The 24,351-nt window shown below is 37.4% G+C and overlaps 1 protein-coding gene across 1 annotated transcript in view; it reads right to left on the reverse strand.

Annotated features, from left to right (window-relative positions):
- The window catches only part of CDH20 (cadherin 20), a 304,259-nt gene that overhangs the window by 39,746 nt on the left and 240,162 nt on the right, over window positions 1-24,351 (reverse strand). Inside the window, exons 4-8 of the mRNA XM_069100751.1 lie at window positions 20,730-21,024; window positions 20,034-20,153; window positions 15,547-15,714; window positions 9,965-10,152; window positions 186-439 (exon numbers count right to left, since the gene is read on the reverse strand). Of these exons, the coding sequence (XP_068956852.1) occupies window positions 186-439; window positions 9,965-10,152; window positions 15,547-15,714; window positions 20,034-20,153; window positions 20,730-21,024 (1,025 nt within the window). The remainder of the gene's footprint in view (window positions 1-185; window positions 440-9,964; window positions 10,153-15,546; window positions 15,715-20,033; window positions 20,154-20,729; window positions 21,025-24,351) is intronic.

The following is a 24,351-nucleotide window of genomic DNA, read 5'->3' on the forward strand; positions in this document are numbered from 1 at the left end:
AGATGATATAGAGTCATATGATTATAAACAGAAGAAATGAGAAAAAGGGGCTTATTTAAGGAGTGAAGGAAATGGAGAAGTAAAGAGAGAAAGGGGCAGAGGTGGGAAGAAGTGTTTATGCTCAGTACATACAAGAAAGGGGCAGATTCCAGGATATGGGAAGAGGATGAAATCTGCGGAAAAACCTGATTGAGTTGTTGGTCACGTCTGGGTCCTTGGCAGAAATGATCTGTATGGTGGTTCCAATCTCCACATCTTCGGGCACCTCCACAAAATAAAAGCCAGGATCAAAAACAGGGGGCTCATCTACGTCCTCCACGCTGATGTGAACTGTGGTTGTGTCTTGGAAAGGGCCTAGGTTCAGAAAGCGAACTTCCAGGTGGGGATTGGCTCCCTCTACTTTCAAGGTGTAGCTTTTCTTGCTTTCAAAACTCAGTGGCTGAAAAGGGATTACAAGGAACACTCAATTAACCACTCGAACATATGCCAGGTGTCTAATGGTCTATCTCTAATGATGGTTGATCAAAAAGAGACTAATTTTTTTTTTATAACAGATCTGGAGAGTAAAAGAATATATCCATGTTCACTTGCCTTTCCTTGTCCCAGAGTTTGAGCTCAGGTTTATTCCTGGTACCTTGGATGGGGAAGAAGGCAGGTTCTAGGATTATTAACCATCAAAATGGCTTACCAATTAACATAAGGTAAACTTTTTAATGTTCATCTTTGTAGTTTTTACAACACGTAGTGTTGTGTTAAGACAGGATGCCAAATCCCAACTCTGTTGTGGGCTCACCATACCACTCTGTCACAGGTTATTCATAGCAGCACAGATGTAGAGATAGGAGGGACCTGGGAGGCCACCTACTCCAGCCTCCCATTTGATAGAAGACCCATTTCAACATCCTTTGGTTCAGTTTCTCCATAGGCAAAAGAGGAGATACTGAGATTTTATAGGACTCCCTCATATAGATGCCATGGGCACCAACAGGTTAACATCTATTAAGATTTAAATTCACAGAGTGTTAGATCTGGAAGGGATCTTTGAGATGATTTTCTTCGACCCCCTCATTTCATAGATGAGAAAACTGATGCCTAATGAAGTTGACTGGGCCAACTGAAATCACACAATAGATGGTGAAAGATCTGGAATGAGAACCCAGGTCTCCTGCCTCTCAGTCAAGTGTTTTTTTCCCCCCACCAGATAACAAATTTACTTTGAGTCTTCAAAGTGATTCTTTTATGCAAAATACTGTTTTTCTTCCTCATTTGTATAGTTAACTCTACAGCTGAGATCTATTATTTCAAAAGAAATAAAGTTTTTCTGGGGAGGAGAAGACCATAAGTGACATTTGTTTTTGAACAATAATCTGTTTCATGTTTTTCAAACTGACAGAAATGGAAGAGAAAAGTCTCTTAAAAAAGATTGAAATGATAATTATTCCAGAAAGCAACAACAATGCAAATCTTTTATGAAATTAAATTCTGTAAAATAATTATAGTGGATATCAAAGCAATTACATGATAGCTTAAATGTCAGGAGGTAAAGTGCTGATGACTTAATTTCTTCCAGCCCAGCAGTTGTGAGAAGAAGCACTTGCTGCTGTTGTTGAGGAAATCATGGAAAATCAGCCCAACAGAAACTTCTAAATAGATACATTACTTGTTGAAAACATTGTCATTTGAGCAATTGCCCTACTTTAAAAAAGCAAGCCTTACCTAGGATTGCTTAAACAAAGGAATTATTACCTTGGGTGGGGATGGGGTGGCGTGGGGTGAAGTCACCCATGCACTACAGCTGGCTAAGATCAGTTTGTCAGTAACATGTTGTCTATTCTCTGAATTCAAGAGGGGAGTAATTAATGAAAGCTTTACTCATTTGCATGAGTGTGGCTAGAACAATTGCAATGTGACATATGGTCCTTTCTACACAGAATATCCATGGGTAGGCTGTCTTTTGGGGTTACTGTTTGCAAGAAGTGCTATTGTTGACAGAGTCACTACCTCTACACTGTGGGCGGCCAAACAGTTTTGCTTCAAGTGAGAAACCTTCCTTCACTGAACCAGAGAAGGGAATGGATATCTAAACACTCAGTGGAGCTCAGTTGATAATGTCCATGGGAAATTAGCCCAGCAGAAATTTCTGAATGGATAAGTCTGAATGGGATTCTCTACACGGTTGAGATTTTCAAAAATAGCCCAAGCCACACAGCAGATAATTTCTGTCTTGTTAATGTCATAGATTTAGAGCTGGGAGAGACTTTATAAGCAGTCATATACTGCTCTCTTATTTTACAAAGGAAGCACAGAGGTCAAGTGACTTAACCAAGTTCATCTAGCTGATAAAGCTAGTTGATGCCATAGATAGAGTTCTGGGCCTAGAGTTGAGAAGATTCCTCTTCCTGCGTTCAAATCTGGGTTTAGAAATCTACCAGCTGTGTGACCCTGGGAATCCTGCTTGCTTCAGTTCCTCAATCTGTAAACTGAACTGGGAAAGGAAATGGCAAACAACTCCAGTATCTTTGTTAGGAAACCCCAACTGGGTAAGAGTTGGACACAACTGAAAAATGACCAAATCTAGCTACTAAGAATCTGAGGTGGGATTTGAACTCAGTTCATCTTTCCTAATCTCTGTCTCCCAGCTTCCCTGGCTTCTTACAAGTCCCCACTAAATTCTGCCTTCTGTAAGAAGTTTTTCACCATCCTGCTTAAAGCTAATGTTTTTCTTCTATTTCTGAATAGATATTATATTTATATTATATAAATTATACCCAGTTTATTCTGTCTATATTTGGTTTGTACATATTTGTTTGTATATTGTCTCCTGCATTAGACCGTGAGCTCCTTGAGGACAAGGATTATTTTTGGCTTTGTATCCTTGGAGCTTAACACAGTGCCTGAACATAGTAGGTACTCTGATAAAAGTGTGACGACTGACTACCGGAAAACTTTCATGAAACTTTGACTCAAATACATCCTTTTCAAGTGTGGTTTTATATCCTTTTGTTATCTTATTTTATAATGAGTAAGAATGGTATAGTGGATAGAGAACTTTACTTGAAGTCATGAAAACCTGGTCTGACTTCTGACTTTGGTTGCTATGTGATCGGGGGAAGTCATTTAATCTGTCTAAGCATAAGACAACACTCTAAACTATAATTTAGAGACAGCTGAGAATCACAGATCCTTGATGAATGAACTTTACCGCCTTCACATGCCCTCAAAAAACCTCTCTCTGTGCAAGTGAGCTCCTCCCAAATGAAAGTATTCTTCAGTCTTTATGTCTTCACATGCCTGGCTTACTCCTCTCACCTCCATCTCTTGGAACCTCTAGGTGCATTCAACTATTGGTTCAAGTTCCATCTTCTACATGAGGCCCTTCTGAATCCCCCCAGTTGTTAGGGCTACCCCTCATCCAAATTATACATAGTTTGTGAACATATGTTGCTTTCTTCAAGTAGAGTATAAAATCCTTTCAAGCAAGGTCAATTTTGTTTTTGCATCTCCAGTGACTAGCACATATTAGGTGTTTGGTAAATCCTTGTTGAATTACATTAAACTTAGGATCATAAATTCAGAACTGGAAGTAACTTCAGAGATCATTAAAGCCAACCCTCTTATTTTACAAATGAAGAAACTGAGGCACAGAAAGATTAAGTTCCTTGCCAAGGGTCATCCAGGTAACAAGTAGGTGATGTAAGATTTGAACTTAGCTTATCTTGACTCCAAGTACATTGCTCTATCTACTACCGTGTTTCCCCGATAATAAGACCTATCCCGAAAATAAGCCCTCCCCTTACTGTGTAAGATTCCTCTAAAATAAGCCCTCCCCCGAAAATAAGCCCTATTGAGATTGCTACTGTAGTGAAGGTGATCCCCTGCGCTACACGCTACATTACGGTACCCTGTGTATGCACCGTCCCCTCCCCCCCAGGTGAAACGCACGCCGCGCTCCGAGCTGCATCCAATCAGAGCTGCAGAAGTGAGTGCGTCATCCTGTTCTTCCCCAGTGATTTGCTTGCTGGTACATTTTTTTGTTCACATTTACCTGTTTATTAAAATTGCTGTCAAATTTCATTAAAATAAGCCCTCCCCTGAAAATAAGCCCTCTGGTGTTTTTCTGTCCAAAAAAAAAAATAATAAGACAGTGTCTTATTATTGGGGAAACACGGTATATCACTTTGCCTCCCAATGATGTAACAAGGTAGATAGAACAAACTAAAATAAATACTAGGAAGAAATATGGCGAATTATTCTTATGTAGACAAATTCAATGTGTATAGTTTAGACCCCAAAGTTTCATTTTGAAATAGATGCAAAGAATTTAATTAGAATTAAGTAGATATTTATCATCATGACAACAGACATTATAAATAGAACTGGATTCAAATCTTGGCCCTGTTAATGAGCTGATGTGTGGCCCTGGAAAAATCATTTGACTTCACAGAACCTTCATTTTGCCCATCAATAAAATGGGTAAAATAGAAACAATGCTCACCATGCCCATACCATAGATTTGTTGTGGGTATTAAAAGGGATAATGTATGTGAAAATGCTTTAGAAAAAGGTAAAGTAGGGGTGGCTAGGTGGTACAATGAATAGAGCACTGGTTCTGGAGTCAGGAGGACCTGAGTTCAAATCTGTCCTCAGACACTTAACACAAAAAACTAGCCATGTGACCTTGGGCAAGTCACTTAACCCCAATTGCCCTCCAAAAAGAAAAAAAAATTGGAAAAGGAAAAGTACTAAATAAAAATTCATGAACATTGGATGAAATATTTTAAGTACTATAATCATTTATGGTGAATAATTACGTAAGTAGTGTAAAAAACTTCTTGTCCATTCTTCAAAGTAATACCTTATGGTTGATGAATAAATCACATTTACTTTTTCCTACTTTTACCTCTTGATCTCCATGCAAGAGAAAAGTCAACTGTTCAAAATGTTTATATTTCTAATGAAAAACATGTCCTTTCAGGACCTCAGTTTTCCGTACACCAAATTGTACATGTTTGTATGTGTGAATAGATGATCTCCAAAATCAATTTTAACACCAATATTTTATAACCCTATGAGTCTACAAAGAAGTGTTTGAAAACTGGGCAAAGGTAAATGCCCAGTTTTTCTTAAAAATAAGACCAACAAGTTAAGCCTTGAAATGATTCTGGTGGCAACTTAACTTTGGTTATTTGTTAATATGTTGGATTGTTAATCAATCAGTTAATTGATTATTCACACAACAAGAAAAGAATAAAGTGCCAGGTAGGAGTAAGTGGGACTTTGTGAAGAAGAGGCAATCTAATAAGGACAATTCAATTTCTTGTTCTGGAAGGGTCACAATCTTTGGAGACCAGTGGGAAACAATCGATGTAATGGATCTATGTTTCAGGAAGGCTTTTGGCTCTGATCCATGGCATGTTCTTAATAACAAGGTAGAAAGAAATGGCCTGGCATAAGTACTAGGATTTTGTCCCCAAAGGTTAGACTCTGTGTTATTATCTAAAATTATTATAAAAAAGCATTATCTAAAATGCTTTTGTGACGTACATAATGAAATTGAGGTCATGGTCGATATATTTAATGCTGAAACCAAGTTAGGATGGAGTGACAACCTCAACATGTAGGAAAGGAATTGAAAATGACCTTGACAGATTTGATATGTGTTTTGTCAAAATAAGAATGAAGTTCCATAAGATCTCAAAAATAGATAATACATTGTCTCATCTGATGTTAATATTATATTGCTTGTATTACCATTTAGGGCTTCTTTCAGCTCTAGAGTGGTGAATTATTTTTTTGAGACTTAAGCCACTTTATGATATTTTAATAGAAGGGATAATAAATATTAGGTTTTTTTAGAGACTTACAGAATCTCTGAGTTGGAAAGGACCTCAGAGGTTCTCTAGACTGTCAAATAACTGGAAAAGAAACTCCTCTACGCTTGAAAGGGGTCATTAAGTCTTAGGTTGAAGAGCTCCACTAAGGTCCAATTTCTTCCCCAGGAAATCCAATTTTGGGGGAGCTCCAAGGGTCAGGAAGTATTTCCATGTATGTAATAGTAACGGAATTTGAAGATCTTCCCTGCCCCTTAATGGGCCTCACTTGGAGCCTAACAAGAGAAGCTTAGGAGGCTTGTTTTTCAGGAAGGCCCACACCTTTTGTTACTTTGTAATTAGGCAATGGGTCACAAAGGTTGTGATCTCCTCTGACCTTGGAGAAGGACACACACACACACACACACACACACACATATACACGATTTGGCTAGATGAGATGCTGGACAGCTTTTGAGCTCCCTAGCTTTGAAAACCCAGATGTTGGTGCTTCTTTCTCTGGTAACTAACACTGTATGTATGTAATCGTCACACAGCTAGAAACCCTGTTTGTTGGTCTGTTGAATTGTGTTATTTTCTCTGTATTTTTTGTCTGCTTGCAATTTCTGTTTGTATTTTTTGAAGTTCAGGGTGCTGACTTTTCCCCCTGAACTAAGTAAATGATATATATGTTTGATTAAAGGAAGATTGATAACCCTTTTTGAATTGCTTTCCTTTAGAAAAGCAGATCAAAGAACCTGTGCTAGCAGCCATCCTGGGTATGCTAGGGTACTTGCTGCTTTAATGTATCAAACTTATATTTACTATCCATCCATTGTTCCTAGGTCTATAATCCAGGGAAAAACCAGAAATCTAGTTATGCTTTCCTATTATATACTCATGAAATTAATTTTTTGAACCCAAGTTTAAAGACTACAGTTGTGACCATTTATTAGATTAAGTCCATTGCCATTAACTCTTGCCCTGTTGAGGTCTTTTCACTTCCTTACTCTGGCATCCAACATGTTAACTGCTCTTCCTAATTGTGTGTCTTCTGTAGGTTTTACAAATCTGTCACTTATGCTTTATCTAAGAGTATAGTATTGAGAATCAGAAGACCTAAGTTCCAATTTTGGCACTGCTATGTAATAACTATGTGATCTTGGTCAAGGCACCTTACCTCATAATTTCCTCATCTGTAAAATGAAGATATTGGACTTGTTGACTTCTAAGATCTCTTCCAGGTGGAAATCTATGATTCTCTATTAAATAGCAGATGCCTAAAATACTCTACAGGACACGCCCATCTAAGGCCAAGACCAGATGTCTGAAATATTCTACTGGAGATACCCATCTAAACTGACTTCTAACCATTAACAACTGTTCTTTGTGTCCGACTACTAAACTTTTTCTTAATATACTTAATTGTACTAATGCTGAAGTTACAGTGGGCAGCTAGGTGGCATAGGGGATAGAGCACTGGGCCTAGAGTCAGGAAGACCTGAGTTCAAATCTGGCCTCAAACACTTGCTAAATATGTGACCCTGGGGAAGTCACTTGGCGTTGTTTGTCTCAGTTTCCTTATCTGTAAAATGAGTTGGAGAAAGAAATGTAATTTTTACCCTAATAACTTTGCCAAGAAAACCCTAAACAGGGTTACGAAGAGTTGGACATGACTGAAATGACTGAACAACAACAAGGTAATAGTTCTTGATTTTTTCTAAAAGAATACTACGAGACTTTTGCCAAATGCTGAGCTAAAATCTACGGAAATAATATCTATAGTATTTGTTGTGTCACTCTAGTAAGTAAACCTGACAACAAAGGCAATGGGGTCAGTCTCTCTTGATGACACCCTCTTGATGAAGTGATCTGTGACTACTACTTTCTTTTTCAGATGTTGACTATCTCTTCTATAAGTTTTCTTTGAAAGACATTTACTGGGTGGCTAGGTGGTGTGGTGAATAGAGCACCGGCCCTGGAGTCAGGAGGACCTGAGTTCAAATCTGGACTCAGATACTTGACACACTTACTAGCTATGTGACTTTGGGCAAGTCACTTAACCCCAATTGCCCTCCAAAAAGCAAAAAAAAAAAGACATTTACCCAAATTTATTACTTTTAAAAGACTAGTTAGAATTTTAAAAGTATGAAGTGAATTTTATTAATCACTAATTGGCAAATGAAGGAAACTTTCTGTCTCATCTGGTATGATCTGAGGAAGTTTTTTGATTGTTTATTTAGCCCTGACCTGTGATATCATTAGTATACCAACTTCCAGGTGAGAACTTCTACTACCAATGCAAATTGGCACCTCTCTGCAATTACAGTATTAAAGAGTTGCTTGGGAGCACAGAGAGGTTAATTGACTTACCTAGGGTCACACAGCCAGTATGTGGCAGAGGCAGGTCTTGAACCCAGGTCTCCCTGATTCATAGGCCAGCTCTCTATCCACTGCACCACATTAATTTAATGTTTTAATTAACTGAGAGTTGCCATATATGAGGTATGATTATACGGTAATGAAGCAGATTCTACAAGTCACAAATGAAAAAGAGTCTAATTACTTTATAATACCAGACATACATTACCAATTTTAAAAGAATTAGAATATAATAAAATACCCTGATACTAAAATTGCACTCAACATTTCCTTGATGATTCAGAAGGTATGTTAGGGTCTTGCAAAACCTTAGTGTCATCACTTTGAACACCAATTATCACAGTATATATATATATATATGTCAGGCTGGTTAATAGCCATTTCTAGTTGATAGAAAATTGGATAAACTAACTTTTGCTCTAATTGGCTCCATCATAGTCTGTCTGTGTATCTGTCTGATTGTTTCTTTCTTAATTGCTCAATTCCTTCCCTGCTATAAAACTATGTAAGTTCAGCTAATTCTTATTATCTTCTAAAAAGAACCATAACTAGCCATTTTTTCCCCTTTGGGGAGGAGGGAGGAGAAAGTACAACAGAAAGCCTCAAATTAACTCCTAAAGACATATTCATTTGAAGGTGAGGAAAGATCCCAAGATACCATGAGTCAGAAACTCCTGAACACTCTTTCTATTCTGCTGAAGGATTAAGTGCAGTTGATACTCTTTATAGTTCGGCACTGTGGGGACAACCTCTGATCACCCTGAACTAGTTATAGCTCTGCTTCTAATGAAGCTCAAACCCTTTGGAAAAGAATTTACATACCCTTCAAAATTATTTGAAAATAGAGTTTTTAGAGGCAGTGTGGTAAAGTGGATAGAAAGCTGGCCTGAAAATCTAGGTTCAAGTCTCACCCAGATTTGAGGTATGCTGACTGAGTTTTTCTGATCAAGTTACTCAAAGTTCTCTAAGACCATGAACTGAGAGGAAGGTGCTGCCTTGCAATGGCAAAGAAATCTCTTCACCTGGTGCTATTATGCTGATGAAATCACAGGTCTAATCCTTATTCCTCTCCTAAAGAATAATTCATCGAGTTTTTAAATTAAGAATACATTTTCCTAGCTAATCAAATTTAAAAATTAAAAAAGGACAGAATTCATCTTCCAGCTTGGGTTGGTAGCCTGTATTCAGAACCATGCTTTCTTGGGCTTACTGATATCCTACCTAGAGCTAACAATCACTTAAACAGTCATATTTGATAAAGCTTCTTCAAGTCTCATTAGCATTTATGGATCTTCAAGTAGCAATTAAAAATCCCCTGCATATTATTTATTGATGCATAAATAATTTTATGGCTCACTTTATTGTTATTTATGATACACTAGAGTAAAAAATGTGTGCTATTCAAGTGCAAATATTGATCAAATCACTCACATCATTGAATAATTAAGTGACAAAGATTTTTTAAATGGGTAAAGAGTGAACTGGGAAATTAGTATGGAGAAATGACACATTTATATACTTTTCTAATGACCTAGTAACCTCTGTGTAAAATGAGGACGCAGACAATTTTCACATGTAGGCAGGGAGTAGAGAATTTTTTTTTTTATGCAGTAACAGAAAGAGCTTTGCAACATAATCTCACTCAGTTCATGTTCATTCACTTATTCCTTCATAGGGTCATTACTACCTATTGTAGACCATAAAACACTATATAAAAGGATTCATATATTTTCATGGGTAAAAAAGTGATTAGATGGAAGAATATATGCTACCTTCCTAACTGTTATGATGCCAACTTGGAAACTTGGATCCGTGTTGATGTCAAAGGTGTCCAGGCCATCTCCATCCACAATGGTGTACTTCATTTCTGCATTGATTCCTTCATCCAGATCTTTGGCAAATACACGTCCCACTGTAGAACTAACTGGAGCTGATTCTAACACACTCATCTGGTAGTGCTCTGAAAAGAGAGGTGGGAAGGGGGAATTGTCCACCCTATGTCAATATGAAAACACACTGGTATTATGTAGAGCAACTCACCAGTCACAAAGAGAAAATATAAGCTACGGTTATCCTGTAAGGTAGGATAGTGAGTATAAAGTCTTAGTCTCCTGCTTTCCTGACTAACATTCACATAGGTTTTACAGAACACTTTCCCTACATTTCCTCATTTGTTGCTTCTGGTTGAGCTTCAAGGACCTGTCCATTAGTGTGCTTCAGTAGAGGAGTGACCTTCTACATGTGTCTTAAATTCCTTGGGCTATAGTTCTTCATTTATAAAATAATGGGTTTGGACTTAATGATCTCCAAGGTCCCTTTTATCTCTAGCATTTGGTAGGTCTCAACAGCAAATCAAACAGGAGTGCTGTAAAAATAAGATGTACACAATCCATCCAAAATAACTTTGCCGTGGCACCAAGGCAGAGGAGAACAGTCTTCATTCCAGTGAGCGTCTCTTGCCCCTTTTAAAGCACAAATGTTGTTTTTGGCCTGGGAAGAATTATCGTTACGTGCCAGTCTTTTACTTCTTTCACTTAAACTTAGATGTCTCCCCAAACACCTTTGCCAATACATCATCAACTAATTCATTAGCTGCCTTCAAGAGAAGTATAGAATAGATCTTAAAAACTAGCCACTTGTTTGCTCTGCAGACATTATCTACAACTACATCTCCCCTCGTTGGGTAGGACAGTGGGCCCTGCATGCTGGTGAATGGGACCTCCCTCCCAGTGCTAAAGGGCATGTAAGTCATGCATGCTGGAGTAATAGCAACAAAGAGTGAATCTCCCCAAGCTCCAGGTGAGGTATGTAAATGAATTATTGATGCAATAGCACCCTAATAAAGGTGCCTACCTTTGGAACAAGCCTCTCATATCTTTTTCTCTGTGTTCTGGGATCAGGTCCATGGAAAACTTTGAGTACAGAACTGTACATGTCATTATGAGAGGATTACCTGGTAGCCCCCTGCTAGCTTTGACTTCTTCTATCACACTGGTAATGTCATCCTTTTCTCCATCATGACATAGATCCCAATTTACCTTGGTTTCTTTCCAGGCCCATGGATATTTATCTCTGTCAAAATGTTTGACTGCCAGAGAGCTAAATTTTTTAATAATCCTCATTATTTAGTGAGTCATACCTAAATAATGAAGAAAAATACGCAACCACATTTTCCTAAGAATGTGATATCTCTCCTAAAGCATTTCCCAAATCACACCAAAGCCTGAATACAGAGGCCCTGAATTTCAGACAACTTTGGGAAAGGAGGCAGCACCAAACCACACACTGACTTGTATAATGAGAATTTAGACACATTGACTTGTATAATGAGAATTTAGACTGATTCTTGCCTAGGTTGGGATGTGCCAATGGCTGCCAGGTTTAAGGTTACACACACACAGTAAGTTGATGGCAAAGTCTTAAGGAGCACTCAGGATTCCTGAAGCCCAATCAAGCAAATATATACATACAATCATTACATTATGAGCTCCTTGAGAACACAGACTGTCTTTTGCCTTTCTTTGTCTCTCCAGCACCTGTCATGGGTACTTGCAGGTGGGTACTTATTAATTATAAGTATTATATATAATTTTATTATATATTATAAATTATATAATAATTATATAATTATTTATTAAGTGGGTACTTAATAAATAGATGTTTACTGACTGACATATATATATATATATATTTTAAACACATAGTCTATTAAAGTATGAGGGAGATACAAGGGCTCCTGCTTATTTCTGTTCACAATATTCAGTTAAGTAAAAATTAGTCAACTATGGAATGGTAAGTTTGCCATTTATCAATAGCCTACAGTGAGTAGCCATGGATTTTCGAAAGCAGAAAACATAAGTGATTCTCATCAAAAATGGGATAAAAATCAGAATATTAATGGAGTAGAAGAAATAACTGAAGATTGCATTGAAGGAGATGGAGCTCCCTTGAACTTGGCTTTAGTAAATCATAAGAGTAAATAATAATGTAAAGGGAGACAGCTAAGGGGCAGAGTGGATAGAGTGATGCACCTGGAGTCAGGAAGACATGAGTTCAAATCCAACCTCAAAAACTTACTAGCTGTGTTACCTTAGGCAAGTCACTTAACCCTCTTGGCCTCAGTTTCCTCATCTGTAAAGGAGTTGGAGAAGGAAAAGGCAAACCATTTCAGTATCTTTGACAAGAAAACCCCAAATGGGGTCATGAAGGAGTCAGACACAATTGAATGACAAGAAGAAAGTAAAAAGTACTAAAAAAGTACTTTACTTTGAAAAGTAAGGCAATAATAAAGTAAAGGAAATGATGATGTAAATTGAAGAAAAATAAAACATCTGCAAGCTATTGAGAATGCAAGGGAAGAGGAGTTAATATGGGGAGGACACTGGGAAGCACATAGACTTAAATTTCTTCTGTTTATTTTCCATCTTGTCTTTAATGGAACATAGTCTGTAGTTTCATTCTGTCTCATCTTTTCTGTCAGTTATTTGACTTTCAAGAGAAGAATAGAGGGCATGACTGAAATGCACAGGAATCTATTACTAAATCTGTGATCCTCTGATTTGTTTCAGATAATGGAACTGGGGAGCAGGACTAACATTTCTAGCTTCTCATTTCAGTCCTTCATGCAAACTGCTTTCAGATGAATCTTCCTAGACAGCCCTTTCACTCTATTACACTATTACACCCTTCTTGTAAAATATCTTAAGGTTTATAATTGCCTACAAAGTCAAGTCAAAATTCCTTATCCTGGCACCTAAAGTCCTTCACAATCTATCCCCAACCTTATGGGAAATTGATTTGTTTATTCTATTTTGTCTTGCTCATTTCTGTGCAGGCCCCTGTAATGCTAAGGGAATTTGGAGATCTTCCCTGCCCCTTAATGGGCCTGACTTGGAACACAACAAGAGAAGCTTACTTAGGGAGGCTTGTTTTTCAGGAAGGTACATACCTTTTGTTCTGGAAGAGTTGCGTGATTTGACCAGATGAAACTCTGGGCAGCCGTTGAGCCCCCCCAGCTTTGAAAACCCAGGTGTTGGGTGTTTCTCTCTCTGGTACCTAACTATGTAGGTATGTGATGGTCAGACAACTAGAAGCCCTGTGTGTTGGTCTATCGAACTATATACTATTTTCTCTGTATTTTTTTCTGCTTGTAACTTCTGTTTGTATTTTCTCTGAAGTTCAGGGTGCTGACTTTTTCCCTTGAACTAGGTAAATAATATATGTTTGATTAAACTAGGATTGTTAACCCCTTTTGAGTTGCTTTCCTTAGAGAAGCAGATTAAATTAAAGAACTTGTGTAGCAGCCATCCTGGGTATGCTAGGGTGCTTGCTGCTACAGTCCTCTTCCAGTACTCTGTGGTCCAATCAAACCTTTGGATCAAAGGTTCAACCTGACCTTCTTGGTGATTGTTACACATGATATACCATCCCTCTCCATAGATTTATCCTGACTATTCCCCTTACCTGGAATGTATTCTCTACTCAACTTGTGTAAATCTTTGTTTCCTTCCAAACTCTTCTGAAGCTCCACCATCATCATGAAGTCTTTTTCTAATGCCTCAGCTGCTATTGCCCTTTTCAGTCATGCACTCCTGCTCTCTGGATTTGTTCTCAATGTCCCAAAAACCTTTACTTTCTAAAAGATCACTTTAACCCTGGAATTCACACTTTGGAAATGCCCTTAGACCCTTTCCCTCTGATTGGTTGGTTTGATCTAGAATTTCCATTTAAAGGGGGCATCCAGACCAGCCATCTCTTCGTTTTTCATCAGGCTAAAATCTTCTTCATCCCCCACTCTGCTCAGTGCCAGGTATCACTTCTTTCCCTCCTTTTTAGCTTCCTTTTATGTGTTTCCTTTATTAAAATATAAGTACCTTGAGGGTAGGAGTTGTTTTTCTTTTTGCTTGTATTGGTATTCCCAGAGCTTAGCATACTGCTTGACACATAATCAGTGTTTAATAAATACTTGTCTAATTCCACCAAAAATTACCTCGTTTCATTTCATATGTATTCATTTATATATCCATTGTTTCCCTGATAGAATGCAAGCACTTTGAACTTCATTTCTGTCTTTGTATCCTCAGCACCTAGCAAAATGCCTAGCACATAGTAGGAATTTAATAAAGATTTGTTGATTTATTGATTGACTCAATACTGCTTCATCCTATAGGAACTACCTCCTTTTTCCCTATGCCTACTTCCCTAGTCTCCAATCCCCATTCAAGTTATACCTTCCTGATAAGAGTAATACCTCTTTTAAATGCCTCTGGGATATTTTACATTATATTATTATAGTATATCATGTTATATCATATCATATTATATATTATATTATTGCATGTTTTGTGATATATGCTTTATATTGTTTTATGTTATGGCATATTGTCATGTTGTGTATGATCTTTACTATTGACTTGGCAATTATAATGTAATGCCTTAGAATTATTTGATTTTTTATGCGCACATCTTTAATTTTTCCATTTAGATTTCAAGCTTCTTGAGAGAAATGCTTCTCTTTGTCTTTGATTTCCCCACAGTATCTGGAATATAGTACTTGACAAATATTGACTGAGTGGAATTCAAAAGCTAAAGTGATTGACAACCTTGCTTTAATGCTTGAGGTCTAGAAGAGGAGAGCGATGGCTGAGAGAGGATAACATTGATGGGGCAGTATTGATGGGGAAGATACCATTTCTAAACCTAATAGAATTTCTGTGAATCTAATTATTTTTAAAAATTATTTGGAAGGAAAAGCTAAGCATAGGATCTAGAAATGGGATGGACATTGGAGACCATTTAGTCTGGTTTCCTCATTTTTAGGAAACTGAGGTCCAGAGTAAATAGCAGAGTGGAATCTGAACCCAGATTGCATGACTTCTACTCAATTCAAATCAGTCCAATAAGCATTTCTTAATCATCTGATTTGTGAAGGTCACTGTGACAGGTAATGGGAATACAAAGATATAAGTGGAAAACATTTCCTTCTCTCAAACAGCTTACATTTTATTTAAAGCACTATGCCCTTTCCACCATAATACTGTCTCTCAATTATGGCTTGTTTTCAAGTTTCCTAAATAATATTTCAAAATCACAAATACATCATTGCATCATTTTATTTAGATGGGCGTAATTATACAAGAAAACACATTGTAACATCATGTGTAGAATAAAGAGGTATGTGTTGAAAGTTATTGTGACTATGTCTTTGCTGCTAAATAAAGCTAGTGAATGAAGTCTTAGAGTTATTTAGTTTAATGAGAAACTAGGAAAAAATATTGAAATTTCATGAGAGATCTCAATTTCATCCCGGTATTGCCTAACATGGACTCTATAAGCACATTTGATAGATACTCACTCTGTGGAAATCGAGGCGGATTATCATTGACATCAGAAAGGGTAATGTTGACTGTGGTTGTTCCAGCCAATCCCCCGAGCTGTCCTCCCATGTCCTTGGCTTGTATAATTACTTCATAGTATTCTTTTGCTTCTCTGTCCATGTTCATAAGTGCTGTCCTAATTACACCTGCAGGATAGCAAAAAAGTCTGTTCTTAAGGCAAATTATAAATCTCAATTCCAGTTTGGAAAGAAATAGGCCTTGGGTCATGTGTTGTGAGCATTAAATCAAAATAGAGATTACTCTTATTAGTGGGGTTCTGAAGCACCAGTTAGTGTTATTGAACTTATCCCCAAATTTCCCAGCAAAGTCAGCTTCCGAGGAGACATTTTCCTTTTGGTCACATTACTGAAAAGAAACATGAGGTGGCAGCAGTAGTTCTCTTATAGACCCAGGAAACCGAAAACAACACTATTACTACCTATGCTGACTTACCAATGATAATGACTTTTGGTCGTAAGAATAGAGCATCAGAGAGCTATTCCTCTTTGGCCATTTGAATGAAAATTCCTCTTTTCTTCTTCCAATGTAGCCTGTCCTTTTCTCTAACCTTTTCCTGCCTTGCTGTTTCCTCTTCTCCAATCCACAGGAAGGTGAAGCTGGGCTTTGGGGAGAGATTTCCCTTTTTGTTTTGTTTTTAATCATTCCTATTTTGCTTTTTTTTCTGCTTACTTTCAAGCTCACAGTGCACTATATTCAGGAAACCTGAGACATGAAGAATGCTCTGTGAGTTGTTTATTTTTAACAAGCATAGAGGATAAATCTCTCCAAACAACAGTAGAACAGCTATGGGATGACATGGGCTTCATTTAAAAAAGAAATGAGACTGAAATCATAATGCATTGGAATATGTGGTTTGGATCCTGCTATGGATCCATTATATAACAGCGGCCAATTGGGAAATATGTTCTCTCTGTTTATTTGAAATACTAAGTATGGACATGAAAGAAAGATGAAAGGTTTATTCATTCCAAGATTTATAATCTCATTTGTGACTAAATAGTATTTTTATATGAAAAAGAAAGGGAACAGTTTCTAGTTTGACTCATATAGCATTCATTTTGAATTATATTGCTAACTTTCTAAAACGAAATACATAGAATTTCTTGTTTTTTTAAATGTTCTCTCTGCCCTCTTGGGGCAGCTTTTTAATTTGCTTTTGACCTTGACTTTACAAATGTCCCTTGGGAGCTGTCAAAATAATTTGTAGTTTCTCTGAGGATATAGAGGACTTAGCAACATCATCTTACCAATGTGTTCTCCATTCACATTTCAGTGTATTCTGAATAAAATTTCTCTTTAGGATTTGGGGAAAAATAACAAATTTCTATTAGTTTACTAATAATATAAAATCAAGTTTATCTGTGATATCCTTACTATCTTCCCTTCTGCAGAGAAACTCGATTCTCCTCTGAAGTGAGCAGAACTCTCATGTGATATCTGTCACCCCTTCCTTGAATTTCTATAGTGTTATTCCAAAGGTACCTTCTTTGTCAGAAGCATCTTCATATGCTCCCAACCTTTCTTCTCCATTCAAAAACTGATCTTTCATTCCTTATGGAAGATCTTACTATTTATTAACATACTGTGGTGTGAAAGTATACTGATCTGGGAATCAAGAGATCTGAGTTCTAATCTGAGGCCTTCTAGCTAGTTGTATGACTCTGGCCAAATTACTTAACAACTCGGGGTCTTAGTTTACTTATCCATAAAAACAAAGTGTTGGACTATATGGATTTTAAGGTATCTTCTAGGTCTAATATTCTGTGTTTCTAGTATGAAGATGTTAATGAGTTGACTCAAGTATTCAGATGGATCTATTACTTGTTGATTGGGGAGTTCCCTCCAAATATACAGATTACAACCATTCTTGCCTACCCTTACTGTGCGAGTCTCATCCATGCTGACCAAAATTTTTCTATAGGCATTCCAATTAATGTTCTGGGGAAATCTCTCATCCTTTCCCAAACTCATGAGGATACCACCGGAACACTCTGGCTGTCCACCTTACATCCTTTGCTCTTGCCCTATGAACAGTGCATCTCCTTTTTCTATTACACAATTCTCCTGTTCATCCTAGGAGTTCCTCCCTGGTTATATGTTGGCGTCTGCTTATGCCCACCACACACCTTTCTGTTGCTCACTCTACGTTGTTCATACTCAATTATTCAGAAGCAGTAGCATTCCAGATCTTCCTGAAATATAGTAACACTGGTAACATATTTATATTGCCAGGATGGGCCATCACTATTGTGGCAAGTTTGGGTTCAGTCAGAGTGCTTTGCGATTTTCATAAAGCAAATCAGCCTACTCTCATACTCATCAACTCCTTGTCCCTCTGGACTGTCTGTTCTTGAATGTTGGATAAGCTATGGAGTATCCATTCAAATTCATGGTGAAATCTGGGCAACTAACATTCTTCCTTCAGTTCATCTTTATTGTGTGGCTAGATGGGCCAAATTTTTGTGAGTGTTTACAGAACTTCAGGAGGTTCTATAATGTCTTAGGGCTAGATATAATCAAAACAATATTATCTATAAACAGGACCATGACTTCGTCTTCCACCAGGAATCTCTTTTTGATCTGGACTCTGTGCCATAGTGCCTCCATCACCATCTTATTTTAGTTCTTTTGGGTCAGTTTTTATGTTTGTTATTAGAAGGTTTTAAACATGATTATTTCTGCATTACATATCTTTAAAGGAATCTGGAACATTCTTGATATATGAATGGGAGCTATCTTATTATAAAAGAAATGCATTTTTGTAGACATTTCATTCTATGGAGTTGAATGCTTTCTCTTAATGAGATCTTATATTCTCTCGATCTTATATTATGTCTCTTATGCTCTCTATATTTTTTAGTCAACTATGAAGTGATAAAAATGTGTTCCATTTATTGAATATCATTCACAAAAGCGTCCTTATTCTCTACTAATATTCTTATCAAGGATGTCTTCAATTCATATAGATAACCCTCATAAACATTTGGTATAAGCATAAAAGACAATAATTGATTATGTTCTTGGTCACCTTTTTTTTTTTAAATCAACAAGAACTCAGAATTTTTCCATACCTTTGGTATCTTCCCCTCTTTTAGATACCTTGGAAATATATCCTTCCAACTGTATTGCCTCCAGCATAGAATACATACACACATACATACTACGCACATATGTATATATTCTTGTATATGTATGTGTGCATGCATTTTCCTGTCTTTGTTATCTTTATGGCCATTTGTACTTCCTCTGTAAGCATTTTGGGCATTGTAATATTAGGGTCCAATGTGGTAGTTCTACTATCTTTGATGGAGAAAAAAAATTGTAAAAATTTTTGTAATTCTTTTCATGGGTTAACATGTGACCTTATTCAGACAATAACCTCCTAGAGGAAACAGCTGAACCAAAAGCTACTCCCATTTGTATGGTGCTTTTCTTAGTCTGTGAGGTAGGTTGGGCAAGTTTTATTACAACCATTTCATAGATGAGGAAACTGAGGCATAGGGATGATGTGACTTTACCACAATCACATAGCAATTTGTTGTGTCAGAGATGGAATTGAAACCCTAGTCTCTCCTGATGCCAAGCTCTGTGATCTTTTTACTTCATCAGGATACCTTTTTCATACCCAAAGTCATGACTCTAATAGCAGAAATTTTATGGACCATGCTGGGGTACAGGCCTTTTAGTCCCATTCAAGTTTTTATGTGACCCTATGTACTACACAGTCTTATTTATACAATATTATTCTGTTCTTTTTAAAAAAAATTTATGTTTATTTTTAGTTTACAACATATTCTGTTCTACTAATTCCAAATGCTATATCTCTAGAGAGTCCTGCACTTAAAGTGAGAAAAAAAAATTAAGTACAAAATGGCAGAGATATGGCTTAATAGCAATTTATGTTAAAAAAAAGTTCAGGGTGTGCTAATGAATTGCAAGCTCAATATAAATGAACAGGGTGATACAGAAGCCAAAAAGCTAATGCTATCTTTGGCTGTAACTGCATATAGCATGAGAGAGACCGACATTTGGGAAAGCAGAACTAGGACCCTTGCTTAGAAGTTACAGGGACACAGATTTTGATTCACAATTAGAATTGTCAGAAAATGGCATGAACTACTTTGTAAAGTAGGGAGTTTTTCTCCACTGGGATTAAGTAGAAGGTAAATGGTTACTTCTCAGGGATGCTGTAGAAGGAATCTGTTTATGGCCGTGTGCGTTAGCTATGGACCTCTGTGGTTCCTTCTAACTCCAAGACTCCATAACTTTTTCTTTGTATCCCTGGCTCCTAGCACAGCACCTTGATAAATTCCTTAAAAGCCCTTAATAAATTCCTCTTAATTGGTTGAAGGATTGATTTAGAGCAGTTAATCCCATAATAGGTGGTTGTGAAATACTGAGGGAACATATCACACTTCTCTGACCCTTGGTTTTAGGATAGTACCTGTTTTAGAGTCCACGGAAAAATATGGCTGGCCCTGAAGAATGCTGTACACTACCCTGGCGCTGTTCCCATATGTTGGGTCGTCAGCGTCGGTTGCTGTCACTTGGATAACTGAGGTGCCTGTGAAAAAGAGAGTGGAACTTTGTTAAAATCATGTCTGGGAAGAAGGGACAATAGTCCCGAGTGGCCTTTATTACCACCCTATGAAGTGTGGAGTGGAATTTCAATGAGGAGAGCTTCCTTCCTTTTGGTGCCTTGGGTTTTCATGGCATATCTTATAACTAATTTTTAGTGCATGTTGGACTTTCTTGTTTACATGTTTTTAGCACACAAGTAGACAAGACAGTCCTATGGGCCTTTTGATAGAATCTTTACATGCAGCTCACATTCTTAATTTAATTTACTCCTTTAATGGTATTAAAATATTTTTTTCCCAAATAGATTTGAAAAGTCATCAAATTAAAAACTATTCTGAACCGTATAACAAAACCAGGGTTATTTGACATGATAGTTGATTCTCATAGCCAAAAGATTTTGTTCAAACTTTAAGTGATGATCTGGTCTTGCTGACCTTCTGAATTTTACTTTACAATTTGTAAGGGGTTTTTGCATAATTCCTCATTCTCAGTGCATGCCTTGGGGGTAGTCTGTTTGCCAGTTGTTATTTGTGTCAGTAAGTCTTTAACATCACCTTACCTACAGGGGACATTTCTGGCACGGTGGCTACATAAGGTCCATCCAGGAATTTAGGCTCATTATCATTGATGTCTTGGATTTTAATAATGAACTCTGACTCAGGCTCCATAGGCCTGCCTGTCCGCCTGTCCAGGGCTTGTGCCCTTAAAGTGTACTGGGCCCTTTCTTCCCGATCCAGTCTCTGAATCGCATGGATGTCTCCGGTAGTATCGTCTATTGTGAATACAATCCCGGCTCCTTCTCCTGACAGAATGTATTTGATAGACCCATCACCCCTGTCCATATCTGAATGAAGCTGCAGGAAAAGAAAGATTCTATTAAGAAAATGAACCTATGTAGTGAATGAAGCTTGGCAAATTACATTTAAATTCTGTAAGAATTCTTTAACATCTTTCAAAACATAGTAGTTGTTTTTCACTAACATGTTTATCAAAGTTCATCAACAGATACATTTTTACATTGAACAAGGGCATATCTTGACTTAAAAAGCTGGAAGAATATAGTCCAAATTATCCATAGAAAGACACTTGAAAACACACATGAAAACCCCCAAGGTCAAGACATTGACTGTTATCTGGAAAAATTAGAAGTATAGTATCAGGAGTCCTAAGAAATATAACTCCTAAATCCAGGGAAAGACTAAACCTAAGGATTTTTTTTTTATTTCCTTGAGTAGATAACAAGTTTCTTTTAAAATAATACCCTCCTGTCCCAAAAGCTTGCCCCTTGAATATCTCTATTGACCAATCATAAAATTCCCATTAAATGTCTTAAAATATATAAAATCATTTTTTTATCATTTTAAAAAAGGAAGGTCTTTGTGAATCAATAAGTTACATAAGCATTTCATTTTGTGAAGATTCAAATTGGCTAAAAAGAGGATGACAGCTCCTAATGTCATCTGTCAGTAGACAGATATAGAATTTAACCGCTTAGCTGCCAGTTCAACACCATGATCACGTCTTTCCCTTGAATAGGATGAAGGTGCTTTTTGAACTAAGAATCCAGGGAATCTTCAGGGGTCTGAATCGTCCTGATTGTTCAGAGGAGACTACGTGACCAAACTGACCCTGATTTTGGGCATCACAGTCAGTCTTTAGCCTTCCTTTCTAGGCTTATTCAAATTCCTACCTTTAAAGTACTCTGTTTCAGCCAAACTTGCTCCCTTACTCTTCCCTGCTGCAGAATTCTCTCTCCCACCTCAGTGCCTTTGTATCGAGTGTCCTCCAAGCCTAGAACACACCCCACTCCTCATGTCCTACCCAACAATGGACATAAGGCCTTTTCTGATTTCCCTAGTGCAAATGATCATGTTTACATGTTGTAGAGCTCTCCTCCTACCTATTCCAGCATGGTAAAAGTCCCTGAAGCAGGGGCTGGAGTGAGTGAGTGATTGAGAGAGAGACAGTGTGTGTGTGTGTGTGTGTGTGTGTGTGTGTGTGTGTGTGTGTGTGTGTGTGTGTGTGTTTTGTCTCTGTATTTCTAGGGCTTAGCAGAGTGTCCTGTCCTCAGAAGATGCTAAATGAATACTTTTGGATTAAATTGGCTAATACACAAATAAATGAAAATAGACAGATATAGGAAGAAGTGCCACTTTCTTTACTGTTCTTTTTTCAACACCATTCTCATGATCCTCTAAGGAAATGAAGTACAGTATTATTACCCTGGACCCTGTTTTGAGTTTTAGCATGATGGATTTGGGCACAGAGAAGTACTGTCTTAATAATAATAGCAGTATATATTGATATAACAATAATAATAATAAAGAGTATGTGGAACAGTGGATAGACTGCTGGGCCTGGAGTCAGGAAGATCTGAATTCAAATCCTTATTCAAACACTTACTGGTTGTATCATCCTAGGCAAGTCACTTAACCTTTATTTGTCTCAGTTTCTTCATCTATAAAATGGGGATAAGCATAGAATCTATCTTCCAGAGTTGTTATGAGGACCAAATGAGTTAACGCATATAAAATCCTTTGCAAACCTTAAGGCACTATATAAATGCTAGCTATATGTTACTAGGGACAAAAATGGTTCTTGCTTGGTGGCTTAGGCCTTTGGCGATAAACCTCTCTGAACTTAAACTGTGTTTGTTTTCAGAGGGTCAGCCTAGGTGTTCCGTGTCAGGGCTTATCCTTGAAGGATCTTCATCTTGGTAGCACCTGCTAGACTTGGAGTCCATTAGCCAAGGCCCTGAGAAGTCAGGGTCACCTCCATGCCATAACGAGGCAGCAGAGTAAGATTTGAGTTTTGGCTGGGGTTAAATTCTGGTTAAATTCTGTCCATTGCTGCCAACTCCAGTGTGACCCAGATTGTTAGCACTAGCATTTTTCCAGTGAATAGTTTCTTATGATTAATTTACAAAAAAAGACAACAGATGTTGTCATTTATGCCATACATGTTTAGCCAGAAGGGTACTAATGCACACAGATTTTCTTGTCTCCCTTCAGAACTCTGGTGCTGTAATGGGGTTAGCGGGGGAACACATGGACTGGATTCTTCTGGTAAGTGCAATTCTCATGCATGGTCACAGAGGGTCAAAGCTCTAGCTGACTATTTGAATTTACTAGTATAGTGTAAATATGAAGATGCCTGCTAGTAATTAAAGGGCATGGAGTCACAGAAGAGACCTGAAAATACATATAAAACACTCTTCTACAAAAAGGTTGGGGACTGTTGCTGAATTTGAATGGCTCTCAAAGTGACTCACTATAAAATGATGGAAGCAGCTATTTTGCTGCCTAGAGGATGCCATGCTTTAGCTAAAGGAGGGAGCATAAAATGGAGTGAGAAAAAGCCTAGGATTTTTTCCCCACTAAAAATTCTATTTAAAATATGGTGTTCTTTCATTTTCACATTCAACATGCTCTCCTATTATTTTTCACAATTGAAACCTTCTATTTAAACAGTTCAGAAAGCACAGGGGCACAGCTCTGACTCTACACAGCAGATCTTATTCTGTTTGGACCTGGTTATACATAAATAGAAATCCATCCTACTTGCAACTGTGCTATGTGTTGGAACTGCCTTTGGTTAAAACGGAAAACTCTGTTTTTCCCCCTCTTTAATAAAGAATGATACCTTGGAGAAGAAACACACAACTCTTTATAACTTAGGATAAAAGAGCTTAATTTAGGCAATGGCAGATTGGAAAGGAACAAAGGAATTGAAATGATGTTAAGGCAAGTTATGGGGGCGTGTGGGGGGAGGGAGGTGGCAAATTTCAGCTCAATGGAAAGATATTCCCAACAACAGGTCTCCATCTGAAAATAGAATGTGCTGTTTCATGAGGTAGTGAGCTCCCTAATAGCCAAGGTTATTAAACCAAGGTTATATAAGTAGATTTTGTCAAGGGATGCATTTTCAGGTATAAATTGGACCATATAGCCTATATAATCCCATTAAATTCTAAAACTATGATAAAATCAGAGAATTTCAAAGAAATCTGTATAATCATTCCAGAAAACTGCTATGCTTCCCTGTAGCAATTTAAAAATTGAAAGGAAAATTATAAATAAAATCACACTACAGAGTAAAATAGATACTCAGTACATATTGGTCTTTACTGATGACAGAAGTCTAATGTTTTCCTTATGTTTCCAATTTAGTGTTGTTCAATT

This window comes from Petaurus breviceps, unplaced genomic scaffold, assembly GCF_028583685.1.
Source record: "Petaurus breviceps papuanus isolate PSGF00001 unplaced genomic scaffold, PetGlider_PUasm1.0 42, whole genome shotgun sequence".
NCBI classification, from domain to species: Eukaryota; Metazoa; Chordata; class Mammalia; order Diprotodontia; family Petauridae; genus Petaurus; species Petaurus breviceps.